Source organism: Panthera leo, chromosome A1 (genome assembly GCF_018350215.1).
Source record: "Panthera leo isolate Ple1 chromosome A1, P.leo_Ple1_pat1.1, whole genome shotgun sequence".
Taxonomy (NCBI): Eukaryota; Metazoa; Chordata; class Mammalia; order Carnivora; family Felidae; genus Panthera; species Panthera leo.
Genome location: NC_056679.1, coordinates 71,803,777 through 71,831,190, shown reverse-complemented (window position 1 = coordinate 71,831,190; position 27,414 = coordinate 71,803,777). Strand labels below are relative to the sequence as shown.

The 27,414-nt window shown below is 38.3% G+C and overlaps 1 protein-coding gene across 4 annotated transcripts in view; it reads left to right on the top strand.

Moving 5' to 3' along the window:
* NALCN (sodium leak channel, non-selective) overlaps positions 1-27,414 on the top strand; it is a 289,974-nt gene that overhangs the window by 74,202 nt on the left and 188,358 nt on the right. For all 4 annotated transcript variants that reach the window (XM_042929986.1, XM_042930009.1, XM_042930002.1 and 1 more), the window contains 3 exons: positions 19,879-20,021; positions 20,143-20,247; positions 26,088-26,174. In XM_042929986.1, coding sequence (XP_042785920.1) covers positions 19,879-20,021; positions 20,143-20,247; positions 26,088-26,174 — 335 coding nt within the window. The remainder of the gene's footprint in view (positions 1-19,878; positions 20,022-20,142; positions 20,248-26,087; positions 26,175-27,414) is intronic.

Sequence of the window (27,414 nt, the reverse complement as noted above, 5' to 3'; positions counted from 1 at the left end):
GGGAAAAATGAATCCAGTGAAAGCCTTTGTGGATGGCTTAGAAGTTGCCCACATCAGGGAGAACTTTGTCACAGGGCCACACCTCCTTGCAGGAAATTCCAGGAAATATATTCTCCAGCTGAGCAGTCTGGGGGGAAAATGAGTCTGGAGGAATGATGACAGGATCTGCCACAGGCTTAACTATGCAAGGGACAAAATGCCCAGTCGATTATAAATATCTTCTAAAATTACCCATTTAGTGGAAGTAAAAAACAGATCTATTTTTTATGTAAATCGTTTCTGTGTTTTCTGCTCTCCTTCTCAAAGGATTATATTTGCATCACAGAACAAAGTTACAGAATTTCAGGTCGTCCAGCTAAATGACCAGCAGGTACACCCCAAAACTACATGAGTTGCTTTTAAATTTTGTGTGTGTCCCGATTTATCGAATAGATTCTCCCCATAAGTGAAAGTAATTACAACTTTGTTGTATTTTCGGTGTTTAAGCTGGAGTTAGAAACTATCTCCATTTACTCTTGCCAGACAATAATGTGAAGAACTTAGTGGGGGTGGAGAAATGACAGATGAACGTTCTTTCCTCACCCCGAACAAACACAGAGAACCACTCCTAATCCAAAGACACAGGGAGGAATTTTCACCTCCCTCCCTGCCCTTTCCTTGGGCTAGTCTGTTTAATTTTAAAAGCAGAATTTTGCTTTCGCAAAGTATACCAGACAGGAATTTGTTCAAATTCCTCAAAACCAAGCCAAGAGAACTTTCAGAAAGTTCAGACATGCGTGGCAGAGTGGAAAGAACACAGTTGGAGGAAAGCATGGGAATACAGCTTCAGGCAGTCACTTCTGGGGGACCTTGGGCAAGTTTCTTAGCCTCACTGAGTTGCAGTCTCCCCATTTATAAAATGCGAACAGTAAGAATGACCATGGTAGTGTATGAATAGAGCCTTGCATACAAAGAGCCTTGCATACAAAGAGCCTTGCATATAACAGGATGGTTCTTTCCATCCGTGTAAGTCTGTGAAATTCCCGGAGGCTCAGGGTTACTGTCCCTCTGGCTTTGTGGCCAGGCGTCATCCATGATTTGCCTGGGCAGGAGCTGTCCCACACAGTCCACCCTACCATCGTTCTGCTGGGAACCTAACCTTCCTGACCCAATGGGTTTTTCCCCATGAGACAAAGAGGAGCTGGGCAACCAGAGATCTCTGTGATGGCACAAGAAAATGGAGCTAAGACCCTGTTCTGACTGAGAAGTTCGTGGCAGTGATGGCCCAGAAGAAGCTACTCACTTCTTCTTATTGACACTGATATTTATGCAACAGTTTTGTTCATGGTCTGCATACTTAACTCTTCCAGCAACTGGAGATATTTCTTCAAAAGCCCACCTTTTACCTCAAAAATATCAGGGGCAGCCTAGGTTCTTTTTTTTTCTAACATTTATTTATTTATTTTGAGAGAGACAGAGACAGAATAAGTCGGGTAGGGGCAGAGAGAGGGGGAGAGAGAGAATCCCAAGCAGGCAGGTGCAGCCTGGGTTCTTAAAGGTCAAAAAAAATGGATGTGATGGCAGCATTTGTGTAGATCAAGTCAGGCGCCACGTGGTTAAAAGGACATTCAAAAGATCACATGTACAAATCCCACCTCTGTCACGTCCTTGCCACACAACTTTGGACAGAAAACTTAATTCTTCTCTGTCTCCAGTTTCTTCATCTATAAAACGGGATTAATAGTACTAGAAAAGGCTGTGAGGAATAAATGAGCTGAAGCTTGGTCTCTGCCAACTCATCACAGGGCTCAGCCACATCAGTGAATAGAGACATATTACAATGTTCAGAATCCAAGGTGGAGGATGCAGATCTGTGAACACCAGCACTACTGGACTCAAGGATTTACCAGTGTGTAGAGAAGGACAATGGATTCATGCACCTCAGGGAGGACTCTTATTGGGGAAGGTCAAATGAGACAATAGAATGAAGATCTTGCAGGGGAGAAGTAAAGCCACTAAGCTAGACTGATGCTTGAGGGATTGGGGGGGTGGGGAGTTGGGAATCGACACCCACTATGGTAAAATGAGGGCCATGGAGCATCCTTCAACAGGCAGAGCAAGTCTGCTATCCCAGCCTTGGGAGCCCTGGCGGCTGGTGTGGGTCACCAGTTGGCCCAAGGCAGCGTCTCCTCATAGAAATTAATGCAGATAGTCCACACCTGGATCCCCTTCAAGATGGCTGATGAGCAGCCTGGCCAGCTCTCAAAGTCTGCTTTGAGATTGCTGCTCTTCTCACCCTGCCTTCTTGTGCCCATTTTCTCTTTGTTTCCACCAGCCCCTCCTCCTGACATAACCCACTCTCTGCTCTGTTACCCTCATGTTTACCTTATGAGCCAGGCACGCACTCTAGTAACATGATGGTGAGCACGACAAAGCCATTACTCTTGTGGTTCTTGCAGTCCACAGGGGGAGGGAAAGTAAATATTAAACCTTAAAACTTGGAGAAACTTTTAAAAAGACTATACTCTACCCATAGAATAAGATAAATAGTGGTGTGTCCTACATCACAGAGGATTGATTAGTGCATACCTGAAAAGCAGAGCTTTGGGGAAGAAAAAAGCAAGAGATTGTTGGGTGTGAATTTTTTATGCAAATACGATTTAACCTTGAAGATCAATCTTTTGACTGCTGCCTCTTTTTAAAGTAAGAGATATTCAAGAATTCTAGGTCAAAATACAGGGGTTAAAAGGCTAGAAAAATTAAATGGGCCAAATGAAAGAGCCTTTTCACTAAAGTAGCTATGTCATTGATAGAAGTCCTTGTACTTCTTTAAGCTTTAGTAATTTGTGCTAGAAATGTGATATTAGTCCATGAAGACAATAGTAAATTTATTCAAGTTTAAGAGAAGTATAAAATACAGCTCACATAGGTAGATGCTTATTCCCAATTCATAAGTAAACACCACTGATGGAAAGAGTCACAATATGAGTCAGATAAAAGAGTTAGATAAAACATCCAGGGTTGTTGAATAAATCCTTGATGGATGTTCATTAAACCCCTCCATCAATTGTATAATGTGGGTTGCATCAACACATAATAATAATAATAATAATAATAATAATAATAAATGACTGATGGAAGAGTGTGATTATATACCTGCTACGTAATGAGTTGAAAGACTATTAAAGCTTTAAATAATCACTCCATATTCCAGACATATTTCTCTGGGTATTGGATACTAGGTGGTATTTCCAGGGATGATTTTTCTGCAGTTCCGCTTACCAGGTATGAAAAATTAGGATCACTTCATCAGCCACAGTGCAAATGTCTGATTGCTCTTTTAATGTCCTGAGCCCAGATACTTGCTAGAAAGGAATGACTGCTGGCCATAGGAACTCTGTCTTGCCAGTGTGCCTCATGAGAGCATAGAAAGACTTCATTCCAAGCATAAGCAGGCTGGATCACAGCTGCCCAAAGCTTTTTGGCTTTGGTTAAGTTTGTTGTACTATTATATAATGGATACTTGAACCATATCCCACAAATGAGTGTTTTTTCCTTCCTCCTTCTCCACAGTCTTATTATTACTATGTTGTCTGTGTTTAACATTGCCTTAGAGTTTGTTGTTCAAATCAAGCAGAAAAACAGGCAGATATTAAGGTGTAAGAGAAACAGTGGGGGAAATGACACGTGGCCCAGTAAGATTCGACACAGTGACTTGGGGCCAGCCAGGATAGGTTTCACTATCACAACCTAGTCTTACTTTGTACTAATGATGGCCTTTCATTCCTATGCTGTACTAGAACGTGGGCCAAATTGTGACCAAGCAGACTAACTTACATAGGAGCAGAGAATCATGCCTCTGCACACATTAATTTAAGAATTCTGATTTTAACCTTTATTTATTTTTCAGGGAGAGAGACAGAGTACAAGTTGGGGAGGAACAGAGAGAGAGAGAGAGAGAGAGAGAGAGAGAGAGAATCCAAAGTAGGCTCCAAGCTCTAAGCTGTCAGCATAAAGCCCGATACGGGGCTCAAACTCATGAACCGTGAGTTCATGACCTGAGTTGAAGTCAGACACTTAACTGACTGAGCCATCCAGGTGCCCCTAGAATTCTTATTTTTAATCAAACGTGCTCATTTACCCATGTTATTTCTGGCCCATATCTTAAATCAAAAAGAAGTTAGTTAACAGCTTCTAATTTCTGCTCCAACATGTAAAGAACTTGGAATTTGTCAATCTTGTTTTCTGAAGAAAACAAACTAAACAAACTAAAAATCAGCAATTCTGAAAAAAGTCAACAATGCTTCTCAGGTCCAACGGAGAATTGGGGTCACAGAGCAAAGCACTGCCTTGAAAATTGTTGGGATGACAAATACAGAAAATCATATCTCCCCAGGAGCAGAAGCCACTAGAGCCAGAGGCACTTACACTGTAATTGGGTAATTGCTGAAGGCTGGGCATGGACGAGCTTGAGTTAAAAATCCCTCCAGTCTTAGGGGTGGGGGCACACTTTCATGACTTTTACCATCAGAAGCCCTGCCAAGTTCTTATGGTGAAGATCAGAGAAAAATTCCCGCATGCTTCCCACAGGGGAGAGGCAGTGATCCTTCTGAAGTAAATCCAGAGCCTTCTGTTCTCTATAATAAAGCCATGCCCTTGAGGATATCGACTTTCCCAGAGCCTCGACTGAACTAAGGAGAGTGCAGGTAGATGAGTGGAGCCCCCTCTGGCCTTCCTGTATCACATAAGCTGAGAAAAATAGGTGAAGAAACTTTCTGAAGGCCACAGCCTATGACTTGGTCTAAGAAAACAGATTTGGGGCTCTAGATGGCACAGTCGGTTAAGCATCCGACTCTTGGTTTCAGCTTAGGTCATGATCTCATGGGTTGTGAGTTCTAGCCCCGTATCAGGCTCTGCACTGGCAGTGTGGAGCCTGCTTGGGATTCTGTCTCCCTCTCTTTATCTCTCTATCGCTTGTTCTCTCTCTCAAAATAAATAAAAATAAACTTAAAAAAAAGAAAACTGAGATTTAATTATACAGTTATAGAATATTTTTCTTCCCCAATACCTTATCATCACATTAATGGCAGCAAAATAATAACTGGCTTCCAACTCAGCTGCAAGACACATATTCTATTTAGGAGGAATTTCTAGGGAAACCTAAAAACAGCAAGAAACCAGGACACTAGAGGAAACCAGGACACTAGAGGAAATTGAAGCCTCTAACACCTACAGATGCAGCATACATTAAACATGGCCTAGCCCTCAGCCAGATTAACATAAAATTTCACACAAAAGGCCTATCTCTCTAAGTTACTGTTACCTAATACATCATGTCCAGCTTTCAAAAAAAATTACAAGGCATGATAAAAGTGCAATAAAAATGCAATCTGAAGAGACAAGAGCAAGCAAGACAAATTAGAACCAGACTCAGGTATGACAGGGACTTAGTAGCTTCTAAATAATTTGGAACTTAAAATACTTTAATTAATTTGCTGAGTGCTGTGATAGAAAAAGTGGACAGCATGCAAGAACAAATGGGCAATATAAGCAGAGAGATGGAGATCCTAAGAAAGATTCAAAAGGAAATGCTAAAGATAAAAAAACACTGTAGCAGAAATGAAGAATGCCTTTCATAGGCTCATTGGTAGACTAGACACAACTGAGTCAAGAAACAATGAGATAAACGATGTCAACAGTAACCTCACAAAGTGAAATGGGAAGAGAAAAAAGAATGAAAATCATGAAACAGAATGACAGAGAACTGTGGGACAATTACAAAAGGTCTCACATACATGTAATGGGAATACCAGAAGGAGAAGAAAGAAAAAGGGCCTGAAGAAATATTTGAAGTAATAATGGCTGAGAATTTTCTAAAATTAATGTTGGACACAAAATCACAGATCAAGGAAGCTCAGATAACACAAGCAGAGTAAGCACAAAAATATCTACACCTGGGTATATCATATTCAAACTGTGAATAACCAATAGAAAAGATAAAATATTGAAAGAAGCCAAAGGGAAAATAAACACCTCACCTGTAGAAGAATAAGAATAAGAATTATTTTGGACCTCTTTTCAGAAGCTATGCAAGTGAGAGGGGAGTAAAGTGAAATATTTAAAGTGTTGAAAGAAAAAAAAACAACCTAGAATTTTATATCCAGAGGTATTATCCAGATAAAAAACTTCCTCAGTGAAACAAATCAGAGAATTTTCTGTCAGTAGAACTGCTTTGCAAGAAATGATAAAAGTTCTTTAGAGAAGGAAAATGGTACAGATCAAATACTCAGATCTACATAAAGAAGAATATTGGAAAAGGAGTAAATGGAAGTAAATAAAATATTTCATTTTTTTATTCTTAACTGACCCAATAGATACTTATTTGTTGAAAATAATAATAGTGACAATTTATTAGATGGATATGGATTATAGGTAAGTGAGGTAAATAACCACAATGGAGAGGAGAAAGGAAGAGGGAACCTACACTATCTGTGAAGTAGGACAGTGTTATTTGAAAGTGGACTTAGATTGGTTGTAAATGTATATTGTAAACTATAAGGCAACCACTAATATTTTTAAAGAAATGTAATTAATCTACTAAGAGAGGAGTAAAAATGGACTCACATAGAATGCCTAATTAAAACCAGAGAAGGCAAAAAGAGAGAAGACAAGAAATAAAAAGGTACCATTGAAAGAAAACAGTTATAAATATGTTATATATTAATCGATGTATATCAATAATTACTTTAAATGTTAATGGTATAAATATACCAATTAACAGACAGAAACTAAGATAGTCAAGAAAAAATACTCAACCATATGCTATCTACAAGAAACCCACATTGACTGTAAAGACCCAGATGAATTAAAAGTAAAGAGGTGGGGAAAGATATACCATGATAACACTAGGAAAAAAAAAGAGAGAAGTAGTCATATCAATTTAAGACAAAGCTGACTATCAGGGAGAAAGAGGGGCATTACATAATTATATAGGGGTCGATTTCCAAGGAAACGATCCTTAACGTGTGTGTACCTATCAACAGAGCATTAAAGATATTAGTTCTTCCCAACTTGAGGGATAGATTAAACACAATCCCAGTCAAACTTCTATCATGTTGTAGTGTGGATATCAATAAACAGTTTCTGAAGTTTATATAGAAAGGCAAAAGACCCAGAATAGAATAGTCAACACAGCACTGAAGAAGGACACAGAGGACTGACACTACTCAAATTCAAGATTTATACATAATTGATAAAAATTGGAAGCAACCAAGATGCCCCTCCATGGGGCACAGCTTGAGATAAACTGTGGTCCATCCATACAATGGAATATTATTCAGCAATAAAAATAAGTGAGTTATCACACCACCAAGAGACACAGAGAAGTAGTAAATGCATATTTTTAAATGAAAGAAGCCACTCTGAAAGGCTGTATGAGTCCAACTATATTGCATTTTTGAAAAGACAAAACTGTAGAGATAGTAAAGAGATCAGTGGTTGCCAGGAGCTCAGAGGAGAGGAGTGAGGGTCAAATAGGTAGAGCTTAATGGATTTTTAGATTGGTGAGGCTAACCTGTATGATTCTGTAATGGTGGATACATAATATTGTGTAGTTTTCAAGATCCATCTAACTTTAAAACACAAAGAATGGACTTGAGTTAATAATAATATACTAACATTAATTCGTCAGTTGTAACAAATGTACCCCACTAATGCAAGATGTTAATAATAGGGGATAGTGTGCAGAGAGAGAGAGGGGGCAAATGGGAATTCTCTATGTTATCTGCTCAATTTTTAAGTAAATCTAAAACTGCTATAAGTAACTGAAGTTTATTATATTTTTAAGTTAATTTATTGCTATTTCTTCACATCCTTATCTCACCTAGTAGAGTTGTGGTTTACATTGGAAATGCTGGCCACGTAGGAATAACAGTATCTTGCTTCCTTAGTAACACAGCATTTAACGCATGAACATTTTTCTCATCTTTGTATAATCTTAATAAATCTATCATTGAATCTATGACACATCTGAATAATAAACCTAACCCAGTTGGAAAACTTCATTTTTAACCATAAATATGTTTTTGGCCTTAAAAGTTTATGGAAGAAAGTAGACAGCAAATATAGGAAAAATTTTGTGAACATTTTTGTACACATTTATCAATGTGAAGATATATGGCAAAAAATTCTCCATGTATAGTTTTAAACTTTTCATAATTCGTTAATATTTCCTATTAAAGTTGTAACTATTCAGCTGTAGTATTAGTATGGATGATGTTAAAACATCTTGGTTTTTTTTTCATTTTATTTTAATTCCAGTAGAGTTAGCATATAGTGTTATATTAGTTTCAGGTGTATGATTCAACACTTTTGTACATCCCCCGTGGTCATCATGAAAATGCACTCCTTAATCTCCATCACTTATTTTATCTATCCCCCACCCACCTTCCCTTCTTGTAACCATCAGTTTGTTCTCTATAATTAACATCTATTTCTTCGCCTCTCTTCCTCTCTGTCTCACTCTCTCTCTCTTTCTCTTAACATTGTACTCTCTAGCTCCATCCATGTTATTGCAAATGGCAGGATTTTATTCTTTTTTATTGCTGAATATTCCAGTGTGTGTGTGTTTTATATATATATATATATATATATATATATATATATATATATATATATATATGCCACTTCTTTATCCATTTATGAATTGATGGAGACTTGGGCTGTTTACATGTCTTGGCTATTGGCTATTGTAAATAATGCTGTTATAAGCACAGGAGTGCATGTATTCCTTTGAATTAGTGTTTTTATATTCTTTGGATAAATATCGAGTAGTGCAATTTCTGGATCATAAGGTAGTTCTATTTTTAACTTTTTGAGGAACCTCCCTATTGTTTTCCAGAGTGGTTGTACCAGTTTGCATTTCCACTAAGGGTACACTCTCCAGATCCTCACCAACATCTGTTGTTTCTTGTTGTTGATTTTAGCCATTCTGACAAGTGTGCGGAGATATCTCATTGTGGTTTTGATTGCATTTCCCTGATGATAAGTGATGATGAGCATCTTTTTATATGTGTGTAGGCCATCTGTATGTCTTCTTTGGAGAAATGTCTGTTTATGTCTTCTATCCATTTCTAATTAAACTGTTTTTTGGGTGTTGAGTTTTATAAGTTCTTTATGTACTTTGGATACTAACCCTTTATTGACTATGTCATTTGAAGATGTCTTTTCCCATTCCATCGGTTGCCTTTTAGTTTGGTGGGTTGTTTCCTTTGCTGTGCAGAACCTTTTTATTTTGATGTAGTCCCTATAGTTTACTGTTGCTTTTGTTTCACTTGCCTCAGGGGAACTATCTAGAAAAAAAGTTGCTACAGCCAATGTCAGAGAAGTTACTGCCTGTGCTCTGTTCTAGGATTTTTATGGGTTTCAGGTCTCACATTTAGGTCTCTAATCAATTTTATTTTTGTGTACAGTGTAAGAAAGTGGTCTAGTTTCATTCTTTTGCATGTTTCTGTCCAGTTTTCCCAGCACCATTCATTAAAGAGACTGCCTTTACCATACCGGGTATTCTTTCCTGCTTTGTTGAAGATTAATTGACTTATAATTTTGGGTTTATTTACAGGTTTTCTATTCTGCTCTATTGATCTGTGTGTCTGTTTTTGTGCCAGTATCATACTGTTTTGATTATTACATCTTTGTAATCTAACTTGAAGTCTGGAATTGTGATGCCTCCAGCTTTGCTTTTCTTTTTCAATATTGGTTTGGCTCTTCAGGATCTTTTGTGGTTCCAAATTTTAGGATTATTTGTTCTAGTTCTGTGAAAAATGCTCTTGGTATTTTGATAGGGGTGGCATTGAATGTGCAGATTGCTTTGGGTAGTATAGATATTTTTAACAATATTTTTCTGTCAATCTATGAGCATGGGATGTCTTTCCATTTCTTTCTGTTGTCTTCAGTGTTTTCATCAGTGTTTTATAGTTTTCAGAGCACAGGTCTTTCACCTCTTTTGTTAGGCTTACTCCTAGGGATCTTATTATTTGTGGTGAAGTTGTAAATGAGATTGTTTCCTTAATTTCTCTTTCTGCTGCTTTCTTATTAGTGTTCATAAATGCAACAGATTTCTGTACATCGATTTTATATCCTATGACTTGACTGAATTTGGTTATTAGTTCTAGCAGTTTTTTTGATGGAGTCTTTTGAGTTTTCTATATATAGTATCATGTCATCTGCAGATAGTGAAGTTTTACTTCTTCCTTATCAACTTGGATGCCTTTTATTTCTTTTTGTTGTCTGATTGCTGTGGCTAGGATTTCCAGTACTATATTGAATAAAAGTTGTGAGAGTGAATATCCTTGTCTTGTTCCTGACCTTATGGGAAAAGCTCTCAGTTTTTCCCCATTAAGGATGATGTTAGTTGTGGGTTTTTTACATATGGCCTTTATTATGTTGAGGTATGTTTCCTCTAGACCTACTTTGTGGAGGGTTTTTATCATGAATGGATGTTGTACTTTGTCAAAAGCTTTTTCTGCTTCTATTGAAATGATCAAATGGTACTTATCCTTTTTTTTTATTGCTGTTATGTATCACGTTATCGATTTGTGAATATTGAATCACCCTTGCATCCCAGGAATAAATCCCACTTGATTTGGTGAATGATTTTTTTAAAGTATTGCTGCATTCAGTTTGCTAGTATTTTGTTGAGGATTTTTGCATCTATGTTCATCAGAGATAGTGACTTGTAGTTCTCTCTTTTGGTGGTATCTTTATATCATTTTGGTGTGAGGGTAATGTCGGCCTCATAGAATAAATTTGGAAGTTTTCCTTTCTTTTCTATTTTTTTAAACATTTTTTAATCTTTATTTTTGAGAGAGAGAGAGAGAGAGAGAGAGCAGGGGAGGGGCAGAGACAGAGGGAGACACAGAATCTGAAGCAGGTTCCAGGTTCTGAGCTGTCAGCACAGAGCCTGACACGGAGCTCGACCTCACGAGCTGGGAGATCATGACCTAAGCCTAATTCAGATGCTTAACCGACTGAGACACCCAGATGCCTCCTTTCTTTTCTATTTTTTAGAATGGTTTCAGAAGAAAAAAAACAGGATAGTTTCAGAAGAATAGGTATTCTTTAAATGTTTGTTAGAATTTGCCAGCATCTTCTTATATTTAGTTTTATATTACCATATAACTTTTTAAGTTTTTTATTGTAAATCAGGGAAATTTTATATTTATCATAGCACAGATAAGAACTTTATTCTTAGTTAAAGCCATATGTTATTTGTATTTCTTATATCATATTTATTGTAAATTACATTTGTTTAATATCACTCAACAATCTTACTTCCTTTGCATGTAGACCTGATTCAATATTAACATGCCTTTATGAGCAAAAATGTCAAATTATTTATTTACAATTTTGGCTGATCTTTTGATCCTATGCTTACTTTACAATTCAGTCAGCCTTCCTATTAAAATTGAAACAAATTTTCGCTATTGTGGCTATTCTGAGGTAGATGGACCAGGTTTACCTTAGAGTTAATTCTTATTTTTCATTGCTTATGCATGGTGATACAGAGATGTGAACTATGTGTGTCCCAGAATATGAAGACAAGAAAGTCTTGGTCCTTTTTCCAAATACTGTACTTGATTCTAATTTTGGATTATTATGAAATTCTAATGTCAAAACTATTAACTCACCAAAACTTACATGAAATTCTGGCCTTTTTGCCTTCATTTCTTTTGACTGTCATTTCCAATAAATTTTCAAAGATTGGTGATGAAGCTACAACACTCTAAAAGAAACCATATTTTTGGCATGTATGTATTGCTTCCTTTTTGAGAAAATTAAAAGGTTACTAAATGACATTTATTTAGTGCGTTAGTGGTGACCAACACGTATCATCATTATTATATTCTATTTATGGGGAGCTGAGGCCCAGAATGGTTAACTGGCTGATACTGTGTCAGTAGATAAGAAGTAGTGGACAATTTGAATGTTACGGAAGATAACTAAAAGCTAATTGTGGCTAAGTGTAGTTTTTTTAAGTTAACTAACAGGAAGTAACTTCAAAGAAGTTCTTTCGATCTGAAGTCAAATCTCCTCAAAGGCAGAAGGTAACCAGTACCTGTCATGACCTCTCCTCTGCTGCTTTCATTCCCAGCCTACATGGAAATGGCCCAGCCCCAGAGGCAGGGAGTGTTTTCATTGGCACATGGACTAAGCGCTCTTGGAACTGTTTTACTCTAATACCCGAACTTTCCTGCCAATGTCAGCATCCGGCCTTGTCAACACTTCTTTTTCCATTTGTGAATACCATAGTATTAAAGCTTTCACCTCTCCTTTTCTAGAAGTGTTTTACATTTAGAACTTGGAAGTGTAGAAATTTTCTACATCTGAAGAAATACATTTCAAGTAAGAATCTTTATTACTTACTTAAAAGGTTTAAGTTAGAAATTGTATAGAAACATATACATGTTTTTTTCTATATGGCCTTTGATCTGATTGCAATTTAGTGCTCTGAGTGAGGTTTTAAGGTAATAGATAAAGTGATTTCAGCAGTGAGGCAATGTGGTTCCCAAGAAGTGCTTTACTATAAAAACAAAACAAAACTAAGCTAACATTTACCCCCAAATAAGGTTTATAAATACATTTTAAAACATTTAGAATAAAGAAGTCTTTTTTGTGTTTGCTCCCCGTTCTGGAATAGCAAATAAGAAGTGTTGTTTTGTTTTGCTGTTTTGATGGCCACATGGCAATTCCCAGCCTGAATGTGTGTGTGGATCCTTAGATGAGCATTGGATGAGTTCTGTGCAGATTGTTATAATCATAAGGTCACATCACTCTCTATCAGGTGAAACACTTGAATTAACTATTTTGCATATATATCTTAGTAAAATTAAACATGATCCCAAGGAATATAAAACATTGTTCATAAAGATTTTATTCTTCAGAAAAGTGACATCATTCCAGGTAATTTAATTCTAGCTGGTTTATTGTGCAATAAACATCTGTAATTCAGGATGGACCTTTCTTGCTAATGCTGGTCTGCTGACTTGATTCACATGTCATGTATGTGGATACATTCAGCTTTAGTGACAAAGCTTTACTAGGTTGAATCCAGATGTCCACTATAAGAATACATATCTCTCATTGGTGTTTGCTTTTATGATAACCACTGTTGGGTAAAATGTATTACCACCACAGGTCCCACTACCAGGATTCGAGTGTGCAATTCTTGTGAAGAGGTAAATGGTATGCGGCTGTTTGGTGGGAGAAAGACATATAGAACGTTGCAGTGAAGCTCACAGCTGAGCCTTGGCTAAAATGTTTAAATGTGTCCTTAAAATGTGCAGGAGAAAGTTTATCCCTGGGAGTGGGGAAATTGCCAGAGGTGAAACAAACAGAGAGCTAGCCAAAACATAAAGGATTTCAGAGTAGATTCTGTGGTCAAAGGTGACCCCAAGCTACAAGTTGTAGTTGAATTAGAGAAGCCACCGTGCGGTTTGAAATTCGGTCATGGCTGCTTAGATCCCACTGTTGAGACCTACCCACACATGTCACGTGCTGTTTAGCAGCCTTCTGTTTGACACCCTGCTTCATGGTCCCCACAGCCCAGAGTTGTGAACATAGACTACAGATGTGTCCGTTTTCTTCTGTGTCTGTGAATATAACGAATGCCTTCTTCAGACGTAAAATCTGAAAAACGTGTAAAACGTGTGTTTGTGATTTGTTTTGGAATAATTCAGGAAGGGCCACTACAATCTTTGGTGAGGAAGATTTTGTGCCATTTATTTCATTCAAAATATGTGATTTTTCTTTATAAAACTTAATTAATATATACTTGTAATATCTCATTCTGCAAACTAAAATATTCCCCCCCAGGCTACATGTGTGTACAGTCATCTTATAAAATTGCAGGAAATTAAAAAAAAAAAAAAATAAGATTTTCTTCCAACAGAAAACTCATTAATATTAATGTACTGGTACTATTGAGCTATCCACCGTGTGGCAAATACTTTATATAAACAAATGATGTCTTAGGATCTAGGCTTTTAGCCTTCAGAAATCTGTAGAGATGAATAAAATGTCAAATTCAAATGTAGACTATTGTAAATATAGTCCAGAAATGCATTTTTAGGTCTCTCCTTTGGCCTCAAATTGTTTAACCTCCAAACCGTTCATAATAAGCCAAGGAGAAATTTGAGAAACCTCACAAGTGTTCCATTTTTCCCTGTGTCAAGAGAAGAACTTCAATTTGATTCAAAATACTTAATAAATACAAATCATATGCAAGGCCCAGAGCTAGGCACTGTAGGGCAAAGCTACAGAATCAAAAAGACTGTCAAGTTAGAAGAGTTGTTCTCAACCAGGGGCGATTCAGCCCACCAAGGGCTACTGGGCAATGTCTGAAAGCATTTCCGGTTTCACAACTTGGGGGTTGAGAGTGCTTTTGGAATCTAGTGGGTAGAGGTCAGGATGCTATAGTGCACAGAACAGGCCCCCAAATTATTTAGCCCCAAATGTCACTGGTGCCAAAGTTGAGGAACCCTGGGTGAGAGTGTCAACTAAGCCAGTGAGTGACACTTGAGGAATTAAAACAAACAAAAAAACAAAACAAACAAACAAACAAACAAAAACCCAGTGAATTCTACCTCAGTTCAAACTGACAGGACAACTTACCTTTGAGTGACTTCAGTCAATTCCCCCCTTAAGCTATGCAAAGCCCTTCTTTTCTATTACTTTTGTGGTTTATTAAGAATATCATTCTATGGAGCAATTCTAGAGTTTAAAAAAACAATTTAATTGGAGAGCAAGTTATATGAATGCAAACACGACAAAACAAATGAGCACCAATGAGCACAATCCATCTTGAACAAGTTGTATTTTTAGTAATGGAAACATGCAAAGATCAAGCTCTTTATGTGTGTTTACTTATTGGACCACCTTCCAGGACTGTATATTTAGTCATTGCAACTGTAGTTGATCAAATAAGCATCCTTTGGGGGTCTAGGATGGTGATTCTATCCCTCCACAGTTAAATATACTGGTTAAGAGCAGATTATTGAGGCACTTTTTGATCACAAACATTCAAATGTAGTGGTAGAGAAGCATGTAACTTTCTTTTCCCTCCCAACTGAAGGGGATGCTCAAACTGGATTATAGTAGAGGAAAACTCAATCAGCTGATGTCCAAAGAGTGAGATCCTACCAAAGGCAGCCAGAGGAACAGAAAGAGCAACTTAAAATAAGTTTGAAGGAAACTGATGTTCTTGAATAACAAAAATACCATCACTGTGCCCTCCAAAAGTGAGAGTCTGAGCCTGGTGGGAAATGAAGCCAGACAATCAGGTCAGTTTCATCAAAAGTACAGCAGGTTGAGAATGTTAAAGGACCAGATAAGAAAATAAGTATCTGTAGCAGGATTGTAGAAGGAGGGATGATTCACTCTGGAAGAGAAGGGACCACTTCCAGACTCCTGTAGCTTGCTATGGTTTGCAAAACCGAGAGCACATTCCAGAGGGACCGAGCCAGAGCCAACATCCAATGGGATGGGTTGTCAGACCTGGAATGGGGCTGCCTCAAGAGGTTCTGTGTTCTCTATCACTGGAGGGATTAAAATTCAGGAACATTTCCCCAAGGATCCTAACAGTGAGAGAGAGGATGGAATGGATGGTCCTAAAAGGAACTTTCTGGGTTCTTTTGGGAATTTTGAATATGAAGGTAAAGGTTATTGTCCAGACTAAAGCCTGATGTATTTACTTATTCAACTGTCTCAAGCTTACATCACCAACTCTAACTCCCCCCCCCCTTTTATTTTCACAATGGATTGGGTATCACCATCATTAGAATAGCATCACATATATTTTGGGTTTGAAGAGGAGTCTAATGGTGGGACCCCAGGTTAGTAGCTTATTATTAGTTGTCACCACAGTTTTGTGGCCCTGTTCTTTGAAAGTTGAATGACTCCATGGTATTTTGTAACCTATGACTAGAATAAACAATAGGCAATATTCCCAGGAGACAGTCAATTCATCACTTTTTTTTAATGGAAAAAGAGTCAGCAGAAGACAGCCAAGCAATAAATGTAATATCAAAGATAGTCAAAACAAAGGAAATACAATTTTGTTCAGAACTAGAAAAAAAATCCACTGCTATGTCTCAATATATATAGCCTATAGCAAGTTCCCAGGAACTTATTTTCCAAATATAGACTAATAGGTCTTCTTATCCACTAAATTCAAACCATCAGTGAAAGAGGTCAGGAAAGGTGCATGAAATTAGGAGGATTGATGAGCTGAGTGTCGTTGTGATTTTGTTTCTTATACAACTTGAATTTATGCTTTGAGAATTTGGAGGCTAAGAAAGTGGTACAATTCCAATAACTTCACAGAGATATTTTTGGAGCAGGCCACAATGTTCTCCAGTAAGAGAATGCATTCTATCCCCACATGCTATTGTAGAATCATTATTCATTTAACAAAATGTGGTCTTTTCAGGTAGCAAGTTTAGTTCTATAGTTAAAATGGACTTAAAATATTCTGGAATATATCTAGAAAATATTTTGTATATATAAAATACAATATTTTCTAGAAATTTTCCATGGTGGCACAAACAATACAGGAAGACTTTCTTGTTTATATGTAGTGTGGACTTTGAAATTTGCATACGTGTATGTGTTTTAAGTGAATTTTGAAAGTCAGCAAAACATAAAGTCAATCATAAAATTATCCCCTTTGCTTCCAAATTGTGCAATAATCACAGTGAGGAAGAATTAATTTTTTTAAAAAAGCAAATATTTGAGAAAAGCCTTCGTGTCTTAATACCATGATAATGGCTTCATTTATCAACAATTGAGTGCTCATCAATGCCAGGTACAGAAGTGAAAGAGTTTTAACTTACAGTGCTCGCCAAGTTAGTCAGCTAGTCAGTGCTAGTGAGGGAGATAAACTAGGCAGCAGGAGTAAGTGTGATAGGAGACACAGGTGCACGCAGGACTCCTTGGGAGATCTGAGAACCCAGTGTGGCCTGAAGGCAATGGAGGTGAGCTGGGCTGGATAAGAGCTGCACTGGACTCCGCTAAGCACACCAGAGACAAGCACCAGGAGGCACCAGAGAGCAGCATGTGTGAGCTAGGTACCTTTGGCTTCTTCCCCAGCGTTGTTCACTTCCCAGAGAAAATAAGATGTTCATAAACTCCATTTTTGTCAGTTTAAATGTTGAACAATTGGAAAATCTTTCCAATGGATTTTCTTTTCGTACACTTTGCAAAGTCAGCAGCAGAAAAGTGATGAGGAAGGTCCTATCCAAATGCCTTCGCTTCTACAACTGATAGGTGCATCCTCCCAGCCTTTGACCCAGGGGAGTTCACTTCCTCAACAGTCAGCATTGTTCTGGGAAGTGTTTTAGCTACATTTTCACAAATGTCTGATCTCTTTGTATCAACAAATGCTGCTCTTTGAGCCGCATGGTGGGTTTCTACTTCTTTCCCTTCGTGTGTGTGTCAAATTAGAAAAAATGAAGGAAACTCTTTGAGATAAGAACATACTGTTATTTTTACTTACTTTCAAATAGCATCTTCCCTGTAGATTTAATATTGAAGGACCTGGACAAATAGAAGGATAATTCAGTGTTCCTCTCAAATGTAGTCTTACATTGACAGTCCTCATATTTTACCTGTAAATCTCAATTGGTAAAACTATTAGGCTTTGCTAGTTACTCATAATGAATTTCTTGTAGTCACATTTCTGTTGTAGTTCAAATAACTAGAAGAAAATAAGGAACATAAATTACTTGTTTTATGTGAAAATTGTCTTTCGTATGCAGTCCACAAAAGCAAATATTTTGGACATTTTTAGTATTTATGAGTCATTAATGAAAAGAATCATTTCTGTTTTTCTATTGGCATTTTATTTTTTGTGCATGCTTTTCTTCCCTGAATCTTACCCTTAAAAATCATCTGCCTGTATGATTTTCTCAGTATGCTACAACCTTAGCCACCATAGTCCCTCAGGAAAAAAAATGGACTTCATTCAAATTAAGGTTGGTAGGAGAAAATACGCTCTTTGGAAAGTCCCAGTCTTGAGCAAGAGAAAATATAAGTAAGATAGTAAAGATGAAAAGAGTTTAAAAGACTTGGTAACTGATGGTGTGGCCTCAGTTTCTGGTTCTGTCATTTTCTACCCCAGGCAAATTCATTATCCAGTGACCTTCAGTTTCCTTTTCTGTAAAAGGATGTGATGGATAATACCAGCTCTTATACACACCTACCCATCTACCTGCCTAATTAGACACAGGTTTTCCTGAGCATTTAAATAGGTAAAAGAACCTTAAAACGAAGTAGGATTTACAAATACTAGTTGTTATGGCAACAACTTTCCAATGCACAAAATATGATTCTATGACGTTATATTTTATATACAGTACTTAGCATAATAGGCATTCTCTCAATGAGTATTTGCTTTCCTTCTTTCTCTCAGCTTTTCTTTCAAGGCTGCATATGTCCCATTTGTCTCCATTTACCACAAGGCTTTCTGTTGTCCTGCATGCTTTGGTCCATTGATGCTCTAATTATTCTTCCCTCATTCACAGGCTCAGAGAGGCAGCTGGCCATCAGCCAACTTCAGTAACCCTCTTCTTAGTTTGGATATCTGATTGTATAAAGAGTCTAGTTTTAAATTTCTGTGCAATTAGAACATAGATGGGTGGATATTGGTTTTATATCCCATGATACTTAATCCATTTATACCAATGGCGTTTATTGGGGTGCGAATGTTCACCAGTTTTGTGAATAACAATATGCATCATGTGTGTTTTACAAACAACTTTAACTCAGTACCGTACTTTTTACTTATGTGTTTTCTCACAAAATACTATTAAGCAACTATTTTCAATGTTTACAATAATAGTACCTAAAATTTATTACATACCCACTGTGTGTCAGTGTTTTACAGAAAGGAAATTATCTTCACCACACTAGGAGCTATTATTTATGCATTTTACAGATGGGGAAAACAAACCACAGAAAAGATGTTGGGAGGCAAGGTACCATCACAGTTGGTATCATCACAGAGCCTCTTTCCAGAATGACTGGATTAATTCAAGTTCCCCTATTATTATTTGTGCACCCTTAGGTAAATTACTTACTCTTTCTGTGCCTTAGTTTTCCCATCTATAAAGTGGGGAAATAATAACACATCCCTCATAATGTCATGAAAGGCAAACACTGTCTTTCCCCTGAATGGCATTTTAGGTTCTCTTCACTACAGCAAAAATCTGCCTGCATATTGTTCGCTCCTCTTTCTTTCCATCATCAATAGTATTTTCAATGAGACAATTCTCCCAGAAGTGGAGATACAGAGTGCTATTTGATGATTTATTGCCTTACATTTCGGTGTTCAGTAAACACAATGGAATCCAAAGACAGGCTCCGTCACATTAATTTTTGGAGCCTAAGGTACTTTAGTGTCCCTATAGGAAAGTGACTTCAGATGAAACCCAGTTCTCAAATTTATTTCATTTTGGCTAAAACCATAACAAGTGCTTTCAGCACACTGAAAGTGTTAAGCCCCAAATGGCAAGCTGGTACTGCACACATTATTTTTTATTATAGCTTACTTGGTTTGAGGGTTCCTTTCCTTTTCCACGCTCTTAGATGCATTTAACAGGGACAGATATAACATAAAGTTATTTTATTGCTAATGAAAGGGCCCTGGCCTGAAGTCAGAAACAACTTTGTCAAAATCCTAAGAATAAGAACAATAAAATAAATTGCATGCTATTTGAGTCCCTTTAGAAGAGCTTTTGTCATTGAGAAAATGAGTGTGGATAAATATCGATTGTTTTTTCTCAAAAGCGTTTCCCCATTTCCAAAGCCCGTTGTAAGTCCGTGCGCTCTCCTGTGTCCCCACAGGCACCAGCATATTCACCGTCTATGAGGCTGCATCCCAGGAGGGCTGGGTATTCCTCATGTACAGAGCCATTGACAGCTTCCCCCGCTGGCGGTCCTACTTCTACTTCATCACGCTCATATTCTTCCTGGCCTGGCTTGTGAAGGTACCATAGAAACTGGCCCCAGTGGAATCTGTCTGCCCCCCGCCCCCCACAGCCTCTGATGATGTTTTATTTGCTTTTCGTTGCCCTACACTTTCTCATCCGGGTCGGGATTTTCTTTCAGAACGTGTTCATTGCTGTCATCATTGAAACATTTGCAGAAATCAGGGTACAGTTTCAGCAGATGTGGGGATCGAGAAGCAGCACCACTTCAACGGCCACCACACAGGTACCCATGGGGGGTGATGTCCTTTCCCCGCTGGAACGCAGGCACACCCTCAGTGGGCCCTGAGGGAACGTGGGAAAGCCCTGGGATAAGTGCCTTCTGCAGTCAGACCCACCGAGGGAGCTATTCAGCAATGCCCGTGCACAGGCCCAAACCCAGAGCAACCACATCAGCTTTTCTGGGTGATAGGGTGAGGGTACCTATGGTTTCATCAGCTCCGTGGGTGGGTTTGGCACAAAACCCACATTTACTATATACCTTTGATTTCATTCGGTCATTACAAGTCTTCAGAGAGCTTGCAGATAAAAGTGGAAATGGTAGAATTTCCCATTTTTAAAAATATTTATTCATGTGATCGAAAACCAATATGATGGCCTTTATATATGGGATTAGAATTTTTTTTGGAATGGGAAATATGTTTCATTCAGACCGATCCAATCACAGTATAGTAAATTATGAAGAAGACCTCATAATGCATATCTGATTTTTGAGGAATCATTACATACTCAGAAGGGGAGCCCTATGCTCCCGAGAAATTGGGAGTGCCCTAGAATTTGGTTAAAAGCTTCAGGGCAGTTATTAACTAGGAGGGTAGTCCAGATCCTATGTCTTTGTTTTTAATTTTGGCTTTGTTTTGTGTGTGGATTTGGAGGGGGGGGGGGTAGTTTTTTTGTGTGTGTTTAGAAAGAGGAAGGGATGGGATGCCTGGGTGGCTCAGTCGGTTCAGCATCCAACTCTTGATTTCAGCTCAGGTCATGAGCTCACATTTGTGAGACCGAGCTCTGCATCAGGCTCTGTGCTGACAGTGCGGGGCCTGCTTGGGATTCTCTCTCTCCCTCTTTCTCTGCCTCTGACCCACTCACTCACACACTCTCTGTCACTCTTTCTCTCTCTTAAAATAAATAAATAAACTTAAAAAAAAGAAAAAGGAAGGGAAGGTTTATATGTCTTAGTCTAGTTTGAATCTTTATATAAGAGAAAGAAAATAAAAGTTCCTGAATCAAGCATGAAATTATTTTGATGTTCATGACTACTATTTTAATATTAAATTGTAAGATAAATTTAATGTAACATTGTAAATCATTATACAAGTCTGTGGACAAAGGTATTTGTGAAACCTCCAAGGTACAAATCTGGCTTTGAAAAGCTTCAAATTGAGCTTTTATGAATTACATGCTAAAATGCTATTAAACATGCTATTATTTGGAAAAGCCTCAAGCAGCATCTTTACGGTGTTGTGAAGGTTTGAACTGACTAGCCAATTCATTATAGATGAAATAGTATTAATACTATTCAATTTTGGCAGACAATTATTCAAACTTTTATGAAAGATTTTTTTAATGTTATATAGGTTATATCACAGATGTAAAAAAAAAGCACATCTAGTTTTTATTTCTTCTGTCATCTCTTCTAGGGAACTATGAAATATAATAAAGTTCAAGGTCCACTCTGGCTTGTCTTTTAAGTCAGGTGACAACGTCTGGAAGGTGTGTTTTCTGCTCTAAGACGTTGAGAACTAAATAGAGCATAAAGCTAAGAACTCAGCGCAGAATTTGCATTCAGTGTTCTTAAGAGATGACCTAAAATAAAATGACTTTAAAACCACATTATGCTTATTAAGTAACTCTTATTTATAAAGCCACAGCTGGAAAAGTCGTGTTTGGAAGCTCCACCAAATCAGCTAGCAGTTCTAATAGAAAGTGAAATGGGAAGGGACTTTGAACAAAGTTGTGCAAAATGGTTTTGATGCAAAATTATACCTAATCAGGAGGAATAAATTGGTAATTCAGAGGTAATGCGTCTAGGTATTCAGCAGAGGTAATCACACAGAGAATCCTGAAAAACCTTCATTAAGAGAAATGCTGTGGCTGAGGACCCGGTTGCTAGGCAACCAGAGCTCCTGCAGCAGCCTCGGGAAACATCAGTTGGGCTGCCTGGCAACAGGCTGCAGGCCCCGCCCAGCCCCTCGCCAGCCAGGAGGCAAGTGGCTCAGATGCTTTTGTGTCTGAGGAGAGGAGGGACATCATTTCCTGCGATTCTGTTACATTTGCAAAATCTGGCAGAACTCTGTGCACAAGGACTTTACGTGGAATAGTTGTAAAAACTAAATCATTGGGGCGCCTGGGTGGCTCGGTCGGTTGAGCGTCCACCTCCGCTTAGGTCATGATATCGTGGTCTGTGCGTTCGAGCCCCGCGTCGGGCTCTGTGCTGACAGCTCGGGGCCTGGAGCCTGCTTCAGACTGTGTGTTTCTCTCTCTCTGTCTCTCTGTCTGCCCCTCCTCCACTTATGCTCTGGCTCTCTCTCTGTCAAAAATAAAATAAAACATTAAAAAAAATTTTTTTAACTACATCATTAGTTTATAATTCTAATAAAACAGACAGGCATTAAGGGAATAAAACAAAGATGGCTATTGTATTGCAAAGCACACAGCTTTGCGGACCTGGAGCCACTTCCTGCCATTCTCTAGTATGTGGAACATATGCAGTGGTTCTGTGTAACTTATCCTCACAGAAGGGCTAAGAGGATCTCAGGCTTAGTGCACTTGTTGGTGTCTTTGGGTCCCTTGACTTTTCAAGAGCATTGGTGTTGAGAAAGAAAATTATACATATTAATGTAATGAGGAGGGGGCTTTCTGATATCTTAGTTCAAGAGGACTTGCCTCTGATGTGGACCGTACAGAGGCAAAATAGAACCAGGTGATGAGAACTGAATGGGTTTGTTTTGTTGTTGTTGTTGTTGTTGTTGTTTTTATTAACAAAGCAGTCTGCTTTCGACTCACAGCATAGAAACAAATTACGGAAAAAAATAGTGCCAAAGGACTTGTGGAGAGACTGTAATATAACATGTCACAGGAAAACAAAGAGAAAATGATGTGGAAAATTTCAGAGGAGTAATCATTAGTTTGTCTGAGCTCTGATGAAGATGATGGCTTTCATACTTGCACAATTATTAGCCGTGGGTCACGGTGGCCCCATGCTCAGCTGTGTGTTGGGTTAAAGGTCAGGAAACCCATAGGTCTGTGATATAACAGCACGTGCATAGGTCCACAGTAGTGTGGGTGTATCGTCCCAGAGCTGGATGCTGGGATGCACAGAGTGCTAGTAGGAAACATCCTGAGCTTAGCTGCTCTCCATCCCAGGCCTCTGTTCTCATGCCTTAGCTGCTTCACCTCAGCGCCTGTCACCAGTCACCAGTCATGTGGTCTTCCGATTACGCTGATTCATGGTGGATATAAGCTTGTTTCACTTTGCCTGGAGGAGAACGAAACTGTTAAGCTTGAAGGCCACACAAGGCTACATTTGTGTTATGCGTGCTCAAAAAACACTCGAGCTAGGCTCTGGCAATTAACGTGTACCTAACCTTTATGTACGAATTATAGTTCCCTAGGGTCATACTGAGGGATATGGAGGGACAACTGGCAGCTCAGGACTCGAGCCCTGAGGGTTCCTGGCTTGGGATGTCCTGTTGTCTAACTCACATAGCTGTCACATTAACCAATCTAAATGTTGTTTTATAATTCAGGGGACTAAAGACAAATGGAACCTTGGACATGTCTGAATTTCCTTCACTTCATTTTATACAAAGGGGTGACCTTGAGAGAACACTTTTACTAACAATTAAATTGATTAATTTGATTTTGGTCAGCTGGAAAAAAAATAATTTAACAGAGAAAACTAGTCTGCTACTGATCAAAGCAAATCTATGCCCCAGGGATCATTTGTGTCATGATAAGAGACCATAGGCTGCACATACAGAAGATTTTTAGCTAGTGACTGACAGGATTGTTTTTGTCTTTTCTCCTTAAAAGGAGACACCCAGAATTTTGACGGGAACTTTAAAAGACACCGTAAAAGGTTTGCATTTCAACCAATGTATGTAGTCTCAGAATGAGCCTATTCATGGGGATGTGCTTGCTTCTACCACTAAGAATACCTTTCAAAATTCATTCTAAAGGGAATCAGAATCCTGTACACGGACACCTGAGTGAAGCAATTTGTAACTTCCATCTTTGATCAAAGAATCTTTGGGTAAATGTGCACCCCCATCTTGTCACTTAAAAATACACCTGTGGTATATAGACAGATGGTAGCTATCCTTGGGGTGAACATAGCATAATGTAAAAATAAATCAGGGTACTGTTTCATGGGATAATTAAATTGAGCATATGTGGAACAGTATTTTGTAGGATGTCCTATGAAAGGTGCTCTCTGTATATGTTTTAAAGTTCAAAATAAGTAGCATACTTGGCAAAAAGCCCCCATGCAGTCTTTGAAAAGTATTGATTCTAGGACATAAACAACTGATGCACCATTTTCTGAGTTGCAGGATGGCATTGTAGAGAATTCTCAATTCAACGATTAAAAAAAGTTTTCTTTTTTTTAAAAATATTTTTAGTGTTTATCTATTTTTAAGAGAGAGGGAGAGAGACAGAGTGTGAGCGGGGAAGGGGCAGAGAAAGAAGGAGACGCAGAATTCAAAACAGGCTCCAGGCTCCAAGCTGTCAGCACAGACCCTGATGTGGGGCTTGAATCCATGTACGGTGAGATCAGGACCTGAGCCCAAGTTGGACGCTTAACCAACTGAACCACACAGGCACCCCTAGAAAAACTGTTGTTTGGTAAATACATATATGGTCTGTGAATGTTGGCACTTGTCCCTGACTATGTCACTTATTTTATAGAGGGAAAGTTGTCTTTCTGCAAATGATCTGCTCCCAGGAATCTTAGGTATGGGATCTTTGCATAGGCTAATATTTCCATCGATAATTACCCTTTTGAACACAGACTAACACAAGGACATGAATAAGTATGGCAAAGGAAATGTCTACTTACATGTGTGAAACTATGGCCTTGGGCAGGGAAAAAAAAAAAACTAGCTTATAGTTAGTGTCTTAGAAAAATAAAAATCGTTAATCCCAACTTACCTCACTGCCAACCACACCCCTCCCGCTACACACAAACCCATAAGGAATTGGAAAGAAAATTTACTAGTGGGGAAATAGTGGGCAGTGTCTTCCCACTGGCTGTAATAATGATGGATGACTAATCTTTGAGGTAGTAGAATGTGCAGTAAGATAATAAACTAGGCAGCCAACAATCCAGATACCCAATTCAATAAATATCAGATTTTAGTATCCTGTACCATTCTGGATTTCATCACTTATGTATTTTAAGGCAAAAGAAACTACTTTTCCCTTCATAAATATGTACATAAAATTCTTCTGAGCAGATTAATTTGGCCTAGTTAAAATAATTTCACAGAGTCTAAGTGATATGTCAGTCTCCTACCATTAAAATAACACCAGCCTTATTCCCTGTGCCACATGCATACATCTTATATTATTTATCCAGAGAATATTTTTCTGTTGGCTCAGTGAGAAATGTCCACTAAATAAAGATAAAAACTTACAGCTCCTAGTAAAAATCACACCGGACATAATGCTTGGGAATTCTCATTTTCATTTTCTTCCAGGTCTAATAATCTAATAATGTAATAATCGATAACCAATCTAATGGGGATAAAATGCCTACTTTAAAGTCTATTCAAGAAGAATATTTGGGCAATTATATGCCAAGGATGTATAAAGCAGAAAGGACCTGATGCATAGCAAGGGCTCAATAAATTCAGGCTAGCGATTACCATCATTCTCATTATGATTATTATTCACTTAAGTTTTCAGTGTTCAAATGAACATAATTGGAATGACTCATGTTCTAAATATAAATCCATAAAAAGACACATCTTTGATAACATAAAAAATGTAAGCGCTGGAGACATAAAGTAGGAGTTCTCAATGTTCCATATTAAGTGTCTCTGACTCATCTCCTTCTTTGTCTTGAAGATGTTCCATGAAGACGCTGCTGGTGGATGGCAGCTGGTAGCCGTGGATGTCAACAAGCCCCAGGGACGCGCCCCAGCCTGCCTCCAGGTGCAGTAAATACCATTTTTAAACTCATGCAGCAGAGTTCTTTGACTTTTATCCAAGGAAATCCCTGGCTCTCCGAACTCTATGTCCAAATTTATGGTCCTGGAGTCAGGGACAGTATTTTGCTCCATCCCGGATGGTATTTTCCCAGGATCTACCTATTTTTTTCCTAAGATACACAGCAAGGATTTGGTAAATTTCAAGCAAATGAATGCACACAGGTAGTGCTAGCATTCCAACAGCATTAAATCAGTGAAATATTCTGTTGTCATATTAAATGATGTAAAAATATTCTTCTACAAAGGCCTGAATTGCTTACATGAGGGTGGTCACAATCACAATCCACTTAACTGAGTACCTTCCCAAGGAACTGGGAAGGAATATTTTTAATAGGTAGCTTATTCTGCATCTGCAAGCTGTCTGAGCAACGGGACATAATAAAGGCGCTTCCTTAACAAACTGCACCTGCTGCAGACGAGGCTCTGGGATGGCGGGTGGATCCTAGGGCCTTGGGAAGCCATCAGGGGACCTCCCATCGGGTTTCTGGTCTGTGGATGTTTTGGACTTATCCTCTACGATGATCTCTTCATAAAGCCCAATAAACTCCTTTTCCTTGGTGGACTGCCCTGGCATCTTCTCTTGCTTTGTTCTCCCTCTCTCCCTCCAAATGTCAGTAATTCGTGTTCAAAACATATCACCTTTCCAAAAGTGGGATCCTTACCACCCCACTGCATTTTCACTTAGTCCATTTCCTTACTCTTTAAGGGTGAAGAGTCAAACCACATCATCCCGGGGAGAGGGAATTGATTCTTCCTCCTGTGGAATTTGATTCTCTTCACTGTCTTTTGTTTTCAGTTACAAATCCTTTTCTTACAAGGGGCTGCTTTTGTAGTTCTTTACATCCCTCCCCGTAAATCAGGGAAGGGTTTTTCATCTGCTTCAGGATAAGAACACGCTTTTCTTTCTTTTTGGATCATACTCTAGGTGGGGATTAGAGATTGATACATTTCAAAGATTGATACATAACATAAGCAAAGTATTGTACTTTGGACCATTACTGTGGCGTTTAACCATATAGTTAAATTTTTTCTATCAGTTAAAAGAATGAAGAGGAAAAGAGGAAACATTTGTAAGGAGTATTGATAAGACCTAATATTATTTTGTGGCTTCTTTCTGTTGTATATTGGATGGTGCTAATAATTTAACTCCTACGACTGTGTCTGGTACTGCCATTGCTACTGAC